Raw genomic sequence first — 13642 nt, 5'->3', positions numbered from 1 at the left:
TCGTATTCAAAGGAAGACCGGATCAACCTCATCACACTTTGAATCACAGGGTGGTCACAAAAATCACAAGTGAGGGCGCATTCCAATGTCATGCAGGGCACATTTAGCGTGAGGATGAAGAGATGGTGGAAGCAGCAAACTACTTGGCTTTTATTCGGGGCAAGTAAATGACCGTTAAAAAGTGGTTCTGAAAATGATGCAAACATTAAATGTGGCCACCCCAAGAACAGAAACTGATAGACAATTTAAACGGGTAGTCCACCTTAAATAGGAACCACCGTGGAGTGAACGGGATCCAATCCAGTGTTAAATACAGTCTTACCCTTTTACAGGATTCTTAAACTTTTGCACACATTTAGCCAGATGCACTGAATAAATATTTTTGGTTTACAGACCACTCGCTACAAAACAAAACAAAAACATCTACTCACGGCTATTCTTCAGTGAATGGTGTTAAAACAACATTACACACAGCTATGTAGTCATGCCGACACATTTGGTCAGGGGGCTGCTTCAGTGTGACTTTGTTTAGGCGGTGAAGCACCCGTGAGACCTTCCTGGACTCCCATCGTACCAAACCCGAGCCCATCCCTCCCTCTGCTCCTCCATCTCTCAGCACTCACAGTGGAAAGCTCTGTGGGGTCCAGCACACTCTCCAGTTTCACCGCATCCATGGGAGTCTCAGCCTGTCGTGGAGCAGATGTGGCCGTGCCCTGCGACACGCCCCCCTCAGCCACACTGTCCCCTAAGGCCGACGGTCCGCCGAGCCCATCCGTCTGAGGTCGCTCTAGGGAGGCAGAGCGGGCCGGGGCGGGGAGTGGGACTGATAAGGTCATGTCTGCCGGTGGGGCTGCAGCTGAACACAAGGTGGGCTCTGGGGCTTGGGAAGGGGTGATATCTGCTATAGGGGGAGGCGCGTCGTCACAATGCCCCGAGTCTTGTGCATTCTCTGCTGGGGGCTGCACCGACAGTCACACACAGACACACACAAGCAGATGCAAGCTCCGTTAAAAACATGCATTTCACTAGAGCAGTAACAAAAACACAAACCATGCAGGGAATCTTGCTACTGACATGCCTTCATCATCCAATTCTGATCCATATTTGTAGATGGATAAGAATTGGATTTTAAAACCAAAAGATGACTAAACAACTGTGAATTTCCCCAGTGAAAACGGATTTAAAGCCACTGAAATCAATCTAATGAAAGCTGTGTGTTTCTGAAAATCGTGAACCCAAAACAAAAAATTATGTGGTTGATAAAACCGTCTCCTATTTCTATACTCATCATGACTAATCGATATCTCTGCTTGGAAGGGGACGCATGTCACGATGTAGCGGACCAAAGTACCTCCACTGTATCCCCGCTAACTGGATGTTTATTCTCCTCCAGGGGATGCTGGAGTGTCGGGACTTTCTTCTCTGAGTCCACCTGGGCTGCATCTACATGAGTGGGGGACTGGGGACGGATGGGATGCTCTTCTTGTGGCGGCACAAGTGACTGATTCTTTGTGATGTCCTGCTTTGGGGCGACGTGAGTGGCCAGGACCGGACTGACCTTGGCAATCATGGTGGCAGAGCGAGGCTTGGCCGCACGTCCTCGCTGGACAGTTTCCCAGCCTTCAGAATCTTTTTTACCTAAATACAAAACGGTTGATTGTTTTGTCCTTTCTTCCAATTTGCATGCTTTATTCTGGATTTGCGCAGTGAAAGCTGTCTTACTTGGCTTTTCAACTGAAGAAGTCATGAGCTGACTAGAACTTGGAGCAGACTGAGTACACTTCACCCGATCTGCCCAACTGGGGCCCGTAAGGGATAGCCGGGCCGCGGCCAGGGCAGGTGGAGGTCCACTGCTGAAGACATACACGTTATAGATGTATATCACAACAAGTGAATACAAACTAAATAACTGAATCATTTACAAAATGTTTTTTATTTTATTTTATTTTATAAATGCCATTGTGCGTGGTCAATTCACGCTCCACTTCCAGTCTCAGACATTTAAACACTGTCCAATTGTAAAAGCACAATCAATATCCATTTCCGACAGCATCTGGTTACAAAGCACTGCCTATACAGAACAAAGATTTTGCCATTACATTACATGGCTCAAGTGCAATTTTCACTATCGAAAGTATTAATTCAATAATTTTGAAGCTTGCGATGATGTAAAACTGCTCCTAAAGCAAATAAAGATGCTCTTTTACAAATAACACTGATCTGACAGTCAAAGCTGAATATTATCTTTGTGAAAGTAATATTGGTGTTTAGGTAGTTTTTGTTTGTGCAGATGAACCCCAATGTTGGGTGTGTATAATTAACACAAATAGATCAAAGTAAAAGCCTTGTGATGTTGGAAGCGCATTTTGGCACTGCAGGGTGGAACAAAGAGGAAAGGCTTACCCAAAATTTAGGGTGCGACGTGCACCTGGGGAGGAAACCATTCTGTCTGCGGAGGCGCTGGGCACCACGTGACGACCCGGTGACATCTTCCGCAATTCCCAGGCTAAAGAGGTAGGCCTGCAAATTAAAAGCAGTGCAAATTGAGCTCAGACAAATAAATACTTACAGCTATTTAGATGCAGTATAAACTTGGATAACATAAGATTTAGATGACCAATTGCATACAAGCAGTCAAATGACACTTGCAGTGGTTTCTGTGTTAAAAGAGAATTCAATAAACGTGTGGATCTTTTTGAAAAGGAGCCTGGGCCATTGATCCTTTCTGTTTGTGCCTCAATGCCAGCGAGCAGACACCAGCACTTTGTGGTCATAGTTTGACCTTGGGGTGGGCGGGTGGGGTTTGCGGGATGGTGACAGCAAATAAACAGGAAATGAATGAGGGCCAAAGACAAAGAGATCACCTGTTCTGGGCATCGGTTTTCTCTAGCTTCTCCTGGAGCTGGATCCAGTCTATGAGGGCTTTGAAATCCCGCACGTAGTTGTCCAACATCATCAAGACTTCCTGAAAAAGTAAATAAATACAAAATTACACAAACACAGAAAAAAAAAGGGTTGAAAAAAAGCAGTATAACAAATCTGCTGCAAACCAATCCAATATGTTCACATGAAAATATGTGCACACTTTAAAAGCTCGTAGCTCACATTGATGTTTCTTTCTTTTATGATTAAATCAACTGGACTTATTAATGACAACCAGACTATGCTTTGAACAACTGAGATCAGTTTGAAAGGAGGTGTTCACAAAATAACGAAGGTTGATTCCATAAAATGTTGAAATAGAAATATAATTCAATAAACACTGCCTTTTGTGTGTAATTTTTTTAGGGGACTGAACGACACTCACATTTTTACACAAATACAGTACAATTACTATTTTTGTGAAAATTAAGTCATACTCAGCTCACATTGTTAACAATAATGTTTTTATTATCCACAACAGTGTTCTGCATTAAAAGTGGCTCGGGGATTGGGGACACTTTGAGACTTCGTAAGGGCACCCGAAGATCACTGACGCTGGTCCGAGCAGACCGGTACAAATTTCATCAATAAATGGAGAACATCAGCACATTCCTGCTTTCGTAATATTAAACATTCAATATTTTGAGTTTTATCCACTTAAATTAATTAATCATTGATCTTTTTACCACACTCTCCATTTTTTCCACATCAGGTTTAAACCCTCTATAAGGAATGTCTTGAACAAGACATAAAATGTCAAAAGTTAAATATTCAGTTAGATGGTATACCAAAAAAATTGAATAAAAACAAGATGCAAAAAAAGTAACGACAGAGAAGTAATATTTTCTTAAAACCTTCAATATACACTATAAAGATGGTAACAATGGTAGAACTAATTTGGCAATTTATAAAATTGCTGGATCGTCGGACAACTACAGCAAACAAGCGACGGGCCCTTATAATCTTTAAGTTAATTACTCAGTCCATATTTGATCAATTGTGTGGAATTAATCTTGAAGCAAAAAGAGTGCACTGATTGGTTACAACAAACGGATGAACAGGTTACCGATAGATATTGGCTAGATTTTATTCTTCAATACAACAATTGGAAACAAGGGTTTAGTGCATTCGTATAGCAGATCTGCTAGTCTCTTGAAATATCAGTTTAAAAAATTAAAAGGACAATTTGAATCCTGGACAGCAGAAAGTTGCTGGAAAGCCCAGAAGAAAGTTGCTGGAAAGCCCAGACAAGTTCATGTGCGCAGAACACTGACGCAGAACAGAGAAGGTACATTGTTGATAAGGAATGACTCTTATCTGCACTTGGTTATTCAGACGTCCCAGAGGTGTTGGGCTGTTGGGAGCAACCCCCCGCCGTGGACACAACCAACCCTCCCCGATCTCTAATGAAAGCAGACAACTGATGGATGGGGATCGTGAAGGGAGTGGTAATTGAGAGTAAAGCTTCACAGTGCTTTTAGTTAATAGACAAGTCAGGCCGGTGAAAGATGCGTCCAGCAGCAGCTCTGATGATTGGTGCTGGTTAACAAAGACCGCCTCTATAGCTCGCCGCTCATTTGGTAATGAAGGCCGAGCCGGTCCTCTGACGGACGAAGTCCACAGCGAGTGGAGGCATCGTAAAGTGGCTTTTAGCATGTTAACAGGCACACTTACCTAAATACAACCCTCACATAACATTTCACGACGAATGACAACATGTATAACCTCCAAGAGGCCTTGCCATTAGCGGGTCAGTAAAAGCCAGTGGTCCATTCATGCATAGAAAATAAATGAATCGTTTTGATTTTTGGGGAGCTGCATTTAAAGGATGAATTTGTAAAAATATACACTCACTGGTACAACATTAATACGTATGCCTTCATAATCAAATGAATTTCTACATGAAGTGTTTAATTTCTATATGAAGTGTATCAAAATGCTTACATTTACTAAAATAATAATTCACAGTTTTATTGACACTGTAACCGAGGTATTAATTTAACTACTACACTTGTAGTCCGCATCATAACATTACAAAAAAACAATGATTTCCTGGCTAAATGTCTGATAAAGCGGTTGTGCTAGCTATCATAAACTGCGTAAAGTAGAAAATAAATTGCCTGGTTGGTGCAAGTAACACTGTCTGATTGTAAAATTTTACCCAACATCTAAAGACGAGCCAAATTGAGACATCTGAAAGTATGTATGTACATGTTTAATCTTGGCTGCACTGTGTAATAATGTCCAGATTTTTTTTTTTTTTTTTATACAGGGGAACAAAAAGAACAAATGATAAGAACTAATATGACCAAGTGATTGCGAGTTACTAAGAATTTAGCACTATTTTACTCAATGTAGTTTGAGCAGCAATCTTCTCTATCCAAGATGAAGGCTGCTTTTATGGCTTTGATGCGATTAGATGGAACTTGGTGAGTTGTTTGTGTGAACAGCCCACATCTCCACTGGGGGATTGTAGGTGGGGGGCTGTCAGAGCACTCTCATTCGGGATGACTCCATCATCTATCAATTTCCACTGAGCCCAAACTGGGTGGGATGGGGATTATGAACAGCACCCAGTCCCATAGCCATTGGAAAGCATTAGTATGTTGTGAGATGAGTGGGGTTTAAAAAAAACAAAACAAAGCAAACTCCCAGATGTCTGACAACATTATTGATCACACACCACCACAGCTATGGATCATAGCTACTGTCCTGACCACAGACAGTCACCAGAACCATGCTCGGCCTAATGTAGCATGGCAGATGAATTAATACAAGACAAGAAGCGTTAATCAGCTATTCAAAATGTAGCACGAAAAAAAAAAACCTCAGAAAATCAACTCAATATAGTCCGGTTGAGTATAAAGCAATATTCAACAGTCAAGAGAATAGCCATAATTTCAGGAAAAGTCAGATGCCCATACATCTGTTGTTTACAGTCTGTCAAGGCAGACTGCCAAGAGCAAACCCTGTGATAATTCTCTCAGCAGTGGGGCCTCTGACAAAAAGCAGAACAAGACGAATGCGGCCAATATTTAAATGTCAATGTCTCCCTCTAGTGTTATCACTAACAAAACAGTTGGTTAGGAGCTCAAAGCTACAAAAAAGAAGGCTTCAGTTCCATCGTGTAGTTTATGTCCTAATAATGTTTTTCAAATGCGCTGACCTTGCATTCTACGACACTTTGATCGGACTCGCACGTGACGTAGATCTCATCCACCGCACGCCGCAGGTTGTCGAACAGGAAGGCCCAGTAACGTGCTCGTAAGTCCACTTTGCGAGGCTGCCGGGTTTTGGTGGGACTCTTCTCGGTCGCCTTGTCCAACAAGGCGCCAGCTGTGCTTTTACTCTCCACACCAGTATTCTGAAAACAAACAAACAAAAAAACAGAAGAAACTTTTAAATTTGTCAAATGAGATACAGTTAATAGAAAAATTCTACACAATACATCCCTGTTGAAATACCAGAAGATTGTTGTCACATGTACTAAACAGGCAGTATTGGCAATTTGGATGGCTCTACAGAACCAAGCTTAAAAAGTTATTAAAAGTTGGTAGTTGGTGCCCTCTGGTGGAGACAAATCCAACACTCACCTGCTTCTTATTCCTTTGCTGCCCAGAATGAGTCCTCTGAGCTCTCAAGCTGCCAGCAGAGTGACTTTTGGACTTTGCTGTTTGGAGAAAATGGAAACCATCTTTATAAAACAAACGATCCACTTCGAAATGTATCCCAACAGAAAGATTGTTATCACGCATACTGGATGAAAGCCCATTTAGAAGTATACAGAGGCATATCAAAGAAAATCCGGAGCACTGGTCCGACACCCCAAGTTCACAATCACATTTTGCGCTACAGGAAATTACAGTCAAAGCACATTTTTCAAGCACAGGTTTAACATTTGTGCCAGTCATCAAAGTGCCGGTCAGATCTTGTGTGATGTCCTGCATGCATGCATCAATGTTTTGTATGGCTTCAGAGGATTATCTTTCCTAAAATCAATCTTTTTTTGCCTAGACGATCTATTGTACTGTTCTTCCTGACAGTTCCACCAATCCTTAAACTTTTCCAAAATGTCAAATTTCTATGAATTGAAGATATCAAACATATTCTAAATGAACTAACTAAAAGTAACTCATCTTTGTGGCTGGAAAGTAAAAACAGTAATCCAATGCATCTCGGTCAAATGCAATAAATGGCCTAAAAACAGGAAGAAAACAACAAATTACGACAGAGCTGCACTGAGGGAGTTTGTGAGTGGGAGAACAGACTCTCATAGCAAAGTGGCTCCTTGTGTGTAGCCTCTTACTGCACAATTGTATATTTTGCTTGAGAAACACTGACCTTCCTCCTCTTTATTCTCCAGTGGGACACTCCATGCAATCAGGTTGCGAGCAGCGCGGCCCTCTTCGGCGACGATCTTGCGTACTTTGTCATGACTGTTGGAGCGCTGGAAAGATGCCTGCAAGAAGATCCAAAGCATCATGATTTCACCTCATACAAGATCTAATACAAGACAGTGGAAAGCAGTCTGACTGATGATAGAGAGAGTTTCACTACAATGTGCACGTCACATACAACGGTGCCTTGAGCCATGAGTGATATTCTCGTTCCACGTGAGTATGCCGCATGCACACGTCATTGGTTAAGGTGCTTCTTTTTTGATGGTTTGGATGATGATTCTTCATTTCTTTAGCGGCTTCTTCTTCACTTCATTAGTTTAAATGCTTCTTCATGTTTGTATCACCCAGCCCTAATTGCTGTTGATATCGTATCGATATTGGAATCAGACAGTACTCCAGGCTGCAATATCGGTATGGTATCGGAAGTGGAAAAGCTGTATTGGAACACCCCTTTTGGGAGGCCGTCAAATTTAAGTCCCTGTCCAGTTTTATGAAGACACGGATACCAACGTCATCTTTGTCTACCAACCATGAATTTAAAAATCCCATATCCTGATATTAAACTTTCAGTCCGCCAGTTACTATACATGCACCCTTGAAGCCGTAATCCTCGATAGGCTTCACAGACGCTGAAGGAACAAGCGCCTTAAGAAAAACACAACTCTCTTCTATGGCTGTTCGGTTTTACCTAATAAGAAAATCCCGATTATTTTCTCTCAAAAACGATTTTATGATTACTTTGTAAAATAAAAAATAATGAAAAATGAAGTATTTTGAATGTCTTTTATTTAAACTTCATTTTTCTGTCTTTGAACTCAAAATGCCAGTCAATTTCACTTAATACACACAGAACAATCCCTTGGGATTAACAGCATTTTACTTACACAACAGATTTCAGATCTGTTCTTAATTAAACCAATAATGAAAGAAGAAAGTGCATATACCGTCTTAAACGAAATCAACATGAGAGAAGGTAGACAGTCAATTCTGTAAACTGTCAGCAAGTCATTTTGCCAACCAGCTAGTGACTAGCCTTTCACCTTTCTCCCTGGTCTTACTTTAACATAAATCAATGATTAGTGCAAAACTGTAACTCAATATTACAATGCACTGTCAAGCTTAAGTACGGATGCAAATGGTCAGGCTGGACCAGAGGTCCGTTGTAGAGGAGGAAAAAAAAGGGACGACTTTCAGACGTTGAGTTACTTGCTCACGGGTTGTATTGTACATGCGGGGCACACACTACACTACAGATCTATTTTTGCCCGATTTATTAATTAAACGCTCACTTGCCTGAGCAAATAGCAGAATCGCCGGTATAGCCATTGGATGATGTCGTTGTTTCGGACTGCGCGCTCGTGGGAGGAAGCGGAAATGCAGAGGAAACTACAGTGGCTTGGATACACCAAAAATAACAACATAGAGCGTGACGATTTGAACGTTTTTAACATCGTTTTATCCAGAAAATTCGGTTACGGTTCAAAATCGCTTAATCGAGCAGCCCCACTCTCTTCCACATAAAACTATCCATCCATTCGAGCTGTGCATCTCCAAGTTATCTCTAATTCTAGCTCCAATTTATTTTGGATGCATTCTTCGATACAGTGTAGTTCTATAGCTCTTGTATTGGGTCTCAGTAGTCACACTGAATTAAGCGGTTGTGCGTGTTGCTTTGTGTTTGGCAGTATGATGCAAGGATATTGTTGCTATGGTTACCCATTTCATACAGTGCTCAAATGTGGCGTGTAGTGTTGTCGAAGTCTGCAAACGAGCATGCCGCAGACTTGAAACAACTAGGAATTACTTCGCAAGTGAGCACAACCAGCAACGAGATCCAAAGTTGTTTCACTTCATGCCATAGATCTGTTCAATATGTTGCACTGAAAACAATGATGTAACATATTGGTGAGCGCTGGAGTCAAATGCACCACAGAGCGAGAGCATTACACAGAAACAAGACTGAGACAAGAAACAGCTCGAGGCTTGAACCAACCCGCTTTGCGTTCAACATGCATCATGGCTGACCTACACATCGAGCATGCATCAGTGACTGTCGCAGCTCAAAGCAAGCAAAATACTGGAAGGCAAGTCGCTCATCACATATTTGTCCTTTGCGCTGTGTGAAATAAAACGTGGCAATGGACTCTCTCTGGCATTTTTAAGTGTTGAAAAGGAGAGAACAAATATGCTTTGCATTTGATATGATGTTAACAATATGATATGTGCTCGTATTTTTTAATAGACTGCTGTATTCATGTCTTTCATTCACTGAGTTCTCACTCAGGATAATGGCCTCTACCTTCTCTGCATTATTTAATAACTGTTCCGATGCATGCAAAGTTGAAAATGACCATTGGGTGCGTTTTTTCTTTTCTTTCCTGTTTTATGATCAACCTGAAACGCCACATTTTATTGCTAATTATTCAGTTATCCTGTCGTCAGAAAGAAAAGGTGTTCTGTTAGGTTCCATCCAAAGCAATACAACAATTAATTGTCTACGGCTTGCGAAAACAACATGGCGCCTGAGAATCGTTTCAAGAGTTATCCATCAGGTATAAGAGCATGTGTGGGTGTCACATTAGTGCACAGTGCAATGGTCCTGATACTATTTAATGTCCCCCAGGGAGATACCCAGCTGACCTACTTTTGGTGCGCAAAAATTCTTCCCGTCAAGTGGCCTGTGCGCTTTACTCTTCCGAGCGAGAAGAGCGCAGAGATATGAAGATAACACTCCGCACGAACACAAACACAGGAGGATCCTTTTGCCTGCTCGCCGCTAATAGGCAACACATTGCTTGAACCCACCTAATTAGCAAAGCACCACCAGTCTGCTGAACTACACTGGAAAGGGCACAGACTCCTTCGCTGTGCACCGGAAACAAGACCCATTTTCCAAGCCAGTGCTTAGTAAGGAGCAAGTGTAAGGTTTCCCTTTCAGTCCCGGCGCGCAAGCAACTCGAGCGAGCCCCTTATGAGAAGAACAAAACAAGAAATACATACAGAATAGAAGAAGAGTGCCGAAGCCGCTTCTTGGTCCTCGTCCAGCCCTGACATGCTGTTGCTGCCCACTTCAGGCGCCCTCTTCCCCCTCACCAGCAGTGCCACTTGCACTACAGGCCATAGCCATCTGACATAGGGACGAAAATAGACTCCCAGGGCTCGCTCCACAATGTCATAGCAACTTGCGCCGATAGTTCAACTTGTCTCCGAGAAGACCGGGGAGTTAGGCCCAAACTGGCTGCTGCTGTCCATCAGCTCGACACTGTGAGCCGCTTGTTACATTTGCAGCTTCTGTGCTCCACTTGGGAGCCCCCCCCCACACACACACTCTCTTCCTCACACTCTCCTTCTACCGCCACACTGCGCAGTCATGCACACAGCCCCCCCAACCTGTGCTGCCAGTGATGAGAGTGTAGCTCCAGGCGAAGGGACTGTGTGTGTGTGTGTGTGTGTGTGTGTTTAACCACACGTTTGCATTAGCATCATAAGAGTGATGCTCAGAACCTGATTGGACTCCACATATGATGATTCATACTCTTATGAGGGATAAAGAAAAAAAGTGCAAGCCTTCACTGCATGCAAAATGCTACATTAGAATCAGCTATTTCTCCTCTTAAATATTTGTTAAATGTATATTTTTACGGGCTGCGCCGTCGGTGGACTAGTGGTTAGCACATCCAAGAGGTCCTAAAATGTCAGCTCAGGCCCTCCTGTGTGGCGTTGCTAAAACATTAGAGCTGAGCAATTAATTGAATACAAACCGACATCGCAATTTAGAAGCATGCAAATTTCAAATCATAAATACTATAATCTGGACAAAAACTGCTTCATTTTAGTCGGTCGGTATTGTGTATTTTATTTATTTATATTGTCAAGTTTAGTGCTGAAGTGTAGTCAACGTTTACAAATCATTGTCTCATGTATCATGAAAAGTTGAAGTGATAAAACCACAGATTTGTTTAAATTATTGTTGTAATCGGACCTATAATTTACCGACCTACGTTTACGACACACTTGTTTCATAGAATTCTGTGAAATTGTCGTAATGAATGCTTAAAACACTGCAAGTCACAGTGTTTTTTAATATAACAACTTTGAAGTAGATACTCTTTCATAATAATTCATGGTTCATTTTGGGGTGGCAGGGTACTTGCCGCAATGATGGCCAGGACCGGCACGGAAATATACCAGCCGTTCAGCAAAATTCACATATTTTCCCGAAATTCCCAATGGCCACCCCGCCCCTGATCATGTGTGTGGTGTCTAGCATGCAAGTGTCAAACTAAAGAACGCAACCATTTCTGGCTGCAGCATTGCCAATTCAGCAATGTTTTTGCAATATTTTGCAACTTTTCTGATCCACCGAAACAAGACACTATGCGTTTTCTAAATACAAACGAATTAGCAATGTGTTGGCTTCGCCCTCTGCAAGCATTCCAGTTTGTTGTGTGGCTACTTTACAAAAATGGATTGCCCAAGCACGCTCTAGCCACACACACAGTCCATAAACACAGTACAACTCAGCCTCTGACTAACGGACTTCATGGCTAGTGATGATTCGGCCAGCATTTGTTAGTTTTCAAATTTGTTAACTCATTTTGAAAAGGCAAAGGTGATATCAGTGCAGCACAAAAAAGGGGGTAGCGCAAATAGCGCGGTGACAAAATTTCCCCCCCCCAAAAAAAAAAAAGCCAAATTGCAAAGTCTGGTTGGAAAGGCCACTTCATCCTGTGTACAAGGCAACAAGAAATCGTATGACTAAGCTTTTGTGTGTGGGGGGAAAAAAATTGCCTTTTTGAGGACTGCTTTGTGCGATATCACCTTTAGATAGGGACATGACCACTCACTCGTTTCTGCCATTTTTCGTGAGGACATTTTTGCGTGATCATGTTACGCAGGTCTGTTTTGCACAAATGTCAGAAAAATTAACTCTGGCTTGTTAAAATCATTTCTTGTTTGAGAACAGGTGTAGCAGTAATCAAGCCTGGGTTTGGCTTGAGAAATTGAACTCAGGTATGATAAAGCACAGTTATGTTTTAACAGGGGGGGCAAACACCTTTTCACACAGGGCCATGTAGGCTTGGATTTTTTTCTCCTTTAATAATAAAGACCTTCCTTTAAAAACTGCATTTTGTGTTTACTTGTGTTATCTTTGGCTGATATTTCAATTTGTTTGATGATCTGAAACATTTAGGTGTGACAAACATACAAAAAATAAGAAATCAGGAAGGGGGCAAACATTTTTTCACACCACTGTCTATATATATGTTTTATAGCATAACTTAGAATGTTCAAACTGTTAATGTGTCACATATCTACGTCAATCATTTACTAAAAATACAAACTATTACTTTGCTTAAAAGATTTATGATGTGGTCATTTCATTTTAAATAACAATAAATGTCCTCCCGTTCACACTAAATATACGCAGTTTGATTCAATTTTTGTTGCATTTTATTTTGATATTGTACGTAATGTGAACCGAGCCACGACCTAAAAGCTATTGAACACCTGTAGTTTCATGACTATATCATTGCAAAGTTTGGACATGCAAATCGTGCATTCGCTGTACACTAGTACTCATTTGCATTGAGCTACACGAGGAGTTTGTTGTAACCAGTCAACATTTAGTTCAATGTTAGCATCGTTCCTGCTAATATTGAGTCATTAACACAGCACAGGTGCCTGCTTACCATGTCAAAAAGATCTAACGAGAGCTGGAAGGACCACACCCACTTGAAGGTAGGGGGATACAAAAAAAAAACCCGATTGCGTTTTATGGTGACTGCTAGCTAGCAGCAACGTTGATCCAGCTATGCGCCAAACAAAGACTTTGAAGACGAACACTAGGTGCTCCATTAAAACGTAAAATAAACAAAATTAGATCCTGGTTACCTTGAGAGCATTAATGGACGCGTTTTTGTTTTTGCCTCCTCCATGTGACGACCCCGAGCTGTTACTGCCAGACCTCTCCCTCCCGTCACCTCCGTGGCCCACTCTCGGTCCCAGACGGTGCGGCCCGGCGCCGCGCCGTCGTCCGTCGTGGCGGCCGTCTTTGTTCATCGAGTCGCGCTATCTTCAACGCTCAGTCGGTGAGAAATGTGAAGTCCACGGACAAAGTTGTCCAGTTGTCAGGGTGGATGGCAAACCATGTTACATGACAGCGAGGCTAAGATAGCAAGAAACGGAAGTCCGTTGCCATTGCGAGGTTTTGGTTAGACAGCAATGTGGTCCAATCATGCTACTCGAAAATGAGAGCGACATGTTGGATGGACAATCGAGTGCACAATAATTCGGGTCATAAGGCGGGACTTGTTTAC

At 42.1% G+C, this 13642-nt stretch overlaps 1 protein-coding gene across 6 annotated transcripts in view; it reads right to left on the bottom strand.

Moving 5' to 3' along the window:
- The window catches only part of scaper (S-phase cyclin A-associated protein in the ER), a 54206-nt gene that overhangs the window by 40115 nt on the left and 449 nt on the right, over positions 1 to 13642 (bottom strand). The window contains exons 1-9 of one of the 6 annotated variants that reach the window (XM_086027172.1): positions 13218 to 13640; positions 7264 to 7381; positions 6516 to 6592; positions 6089 to 6286; positions 2865 to 2965; positions 2404 to 2520; positions 1723 to 1853; positions 1352 to 1638; positions 624 to 959 (exon numbers count right to left, since the gene is read on the bottom strand). In XM_086027172.1, coding sequence (XP_085883298.1) covers positions 624 to 959; positions 1352 to 1638; positions 1723 to 1853; positions 2404 to 2520; positions 2865 to 2965; positions 6089 to 6286; positions 6516 to 6592; positions 7264 to 7381; positions 13218 to 13385 — 1533 coding nt within the window. In that variant the 5' untranslated portion in view covers positions 13386 to 13640. Of the gene's footprint in view, positions 1 to 623; positions 960 to 1351; positions 1639 to 1722; positions 1854 to 2403; positions 2521 to 2864; positions 2966 to 6088; positions 6287 to 6515; positions 6593 to 7263; positions 7382 to 10322; positions 10598 to 13217; positions 13641 to 13642 lie in introns of those variants that run through there. The other 5 variants (XM_086027173.1, XM_086027174.1, XM_086027175.1 and 2 more) reach the window with 5 other exon arrangements.

Source organism: Filicampus tigris, chromosome 4 (genome assembly GCF_054856515.1).
Source record: "Filicampus tigris isolate MCC_2025a chromosome 4, RoL_Ftig_1.0, whole genome shotgun sequence".
NCBI lineage: Eukaryota > Metazoa > Chordata > Actinopteri > Syngnathiformes > Syngnathidae > Filicampus > Filicampus tigris.
This window is presented reverse-complemented; position numbering and strand designations above follow the sequence as displayed.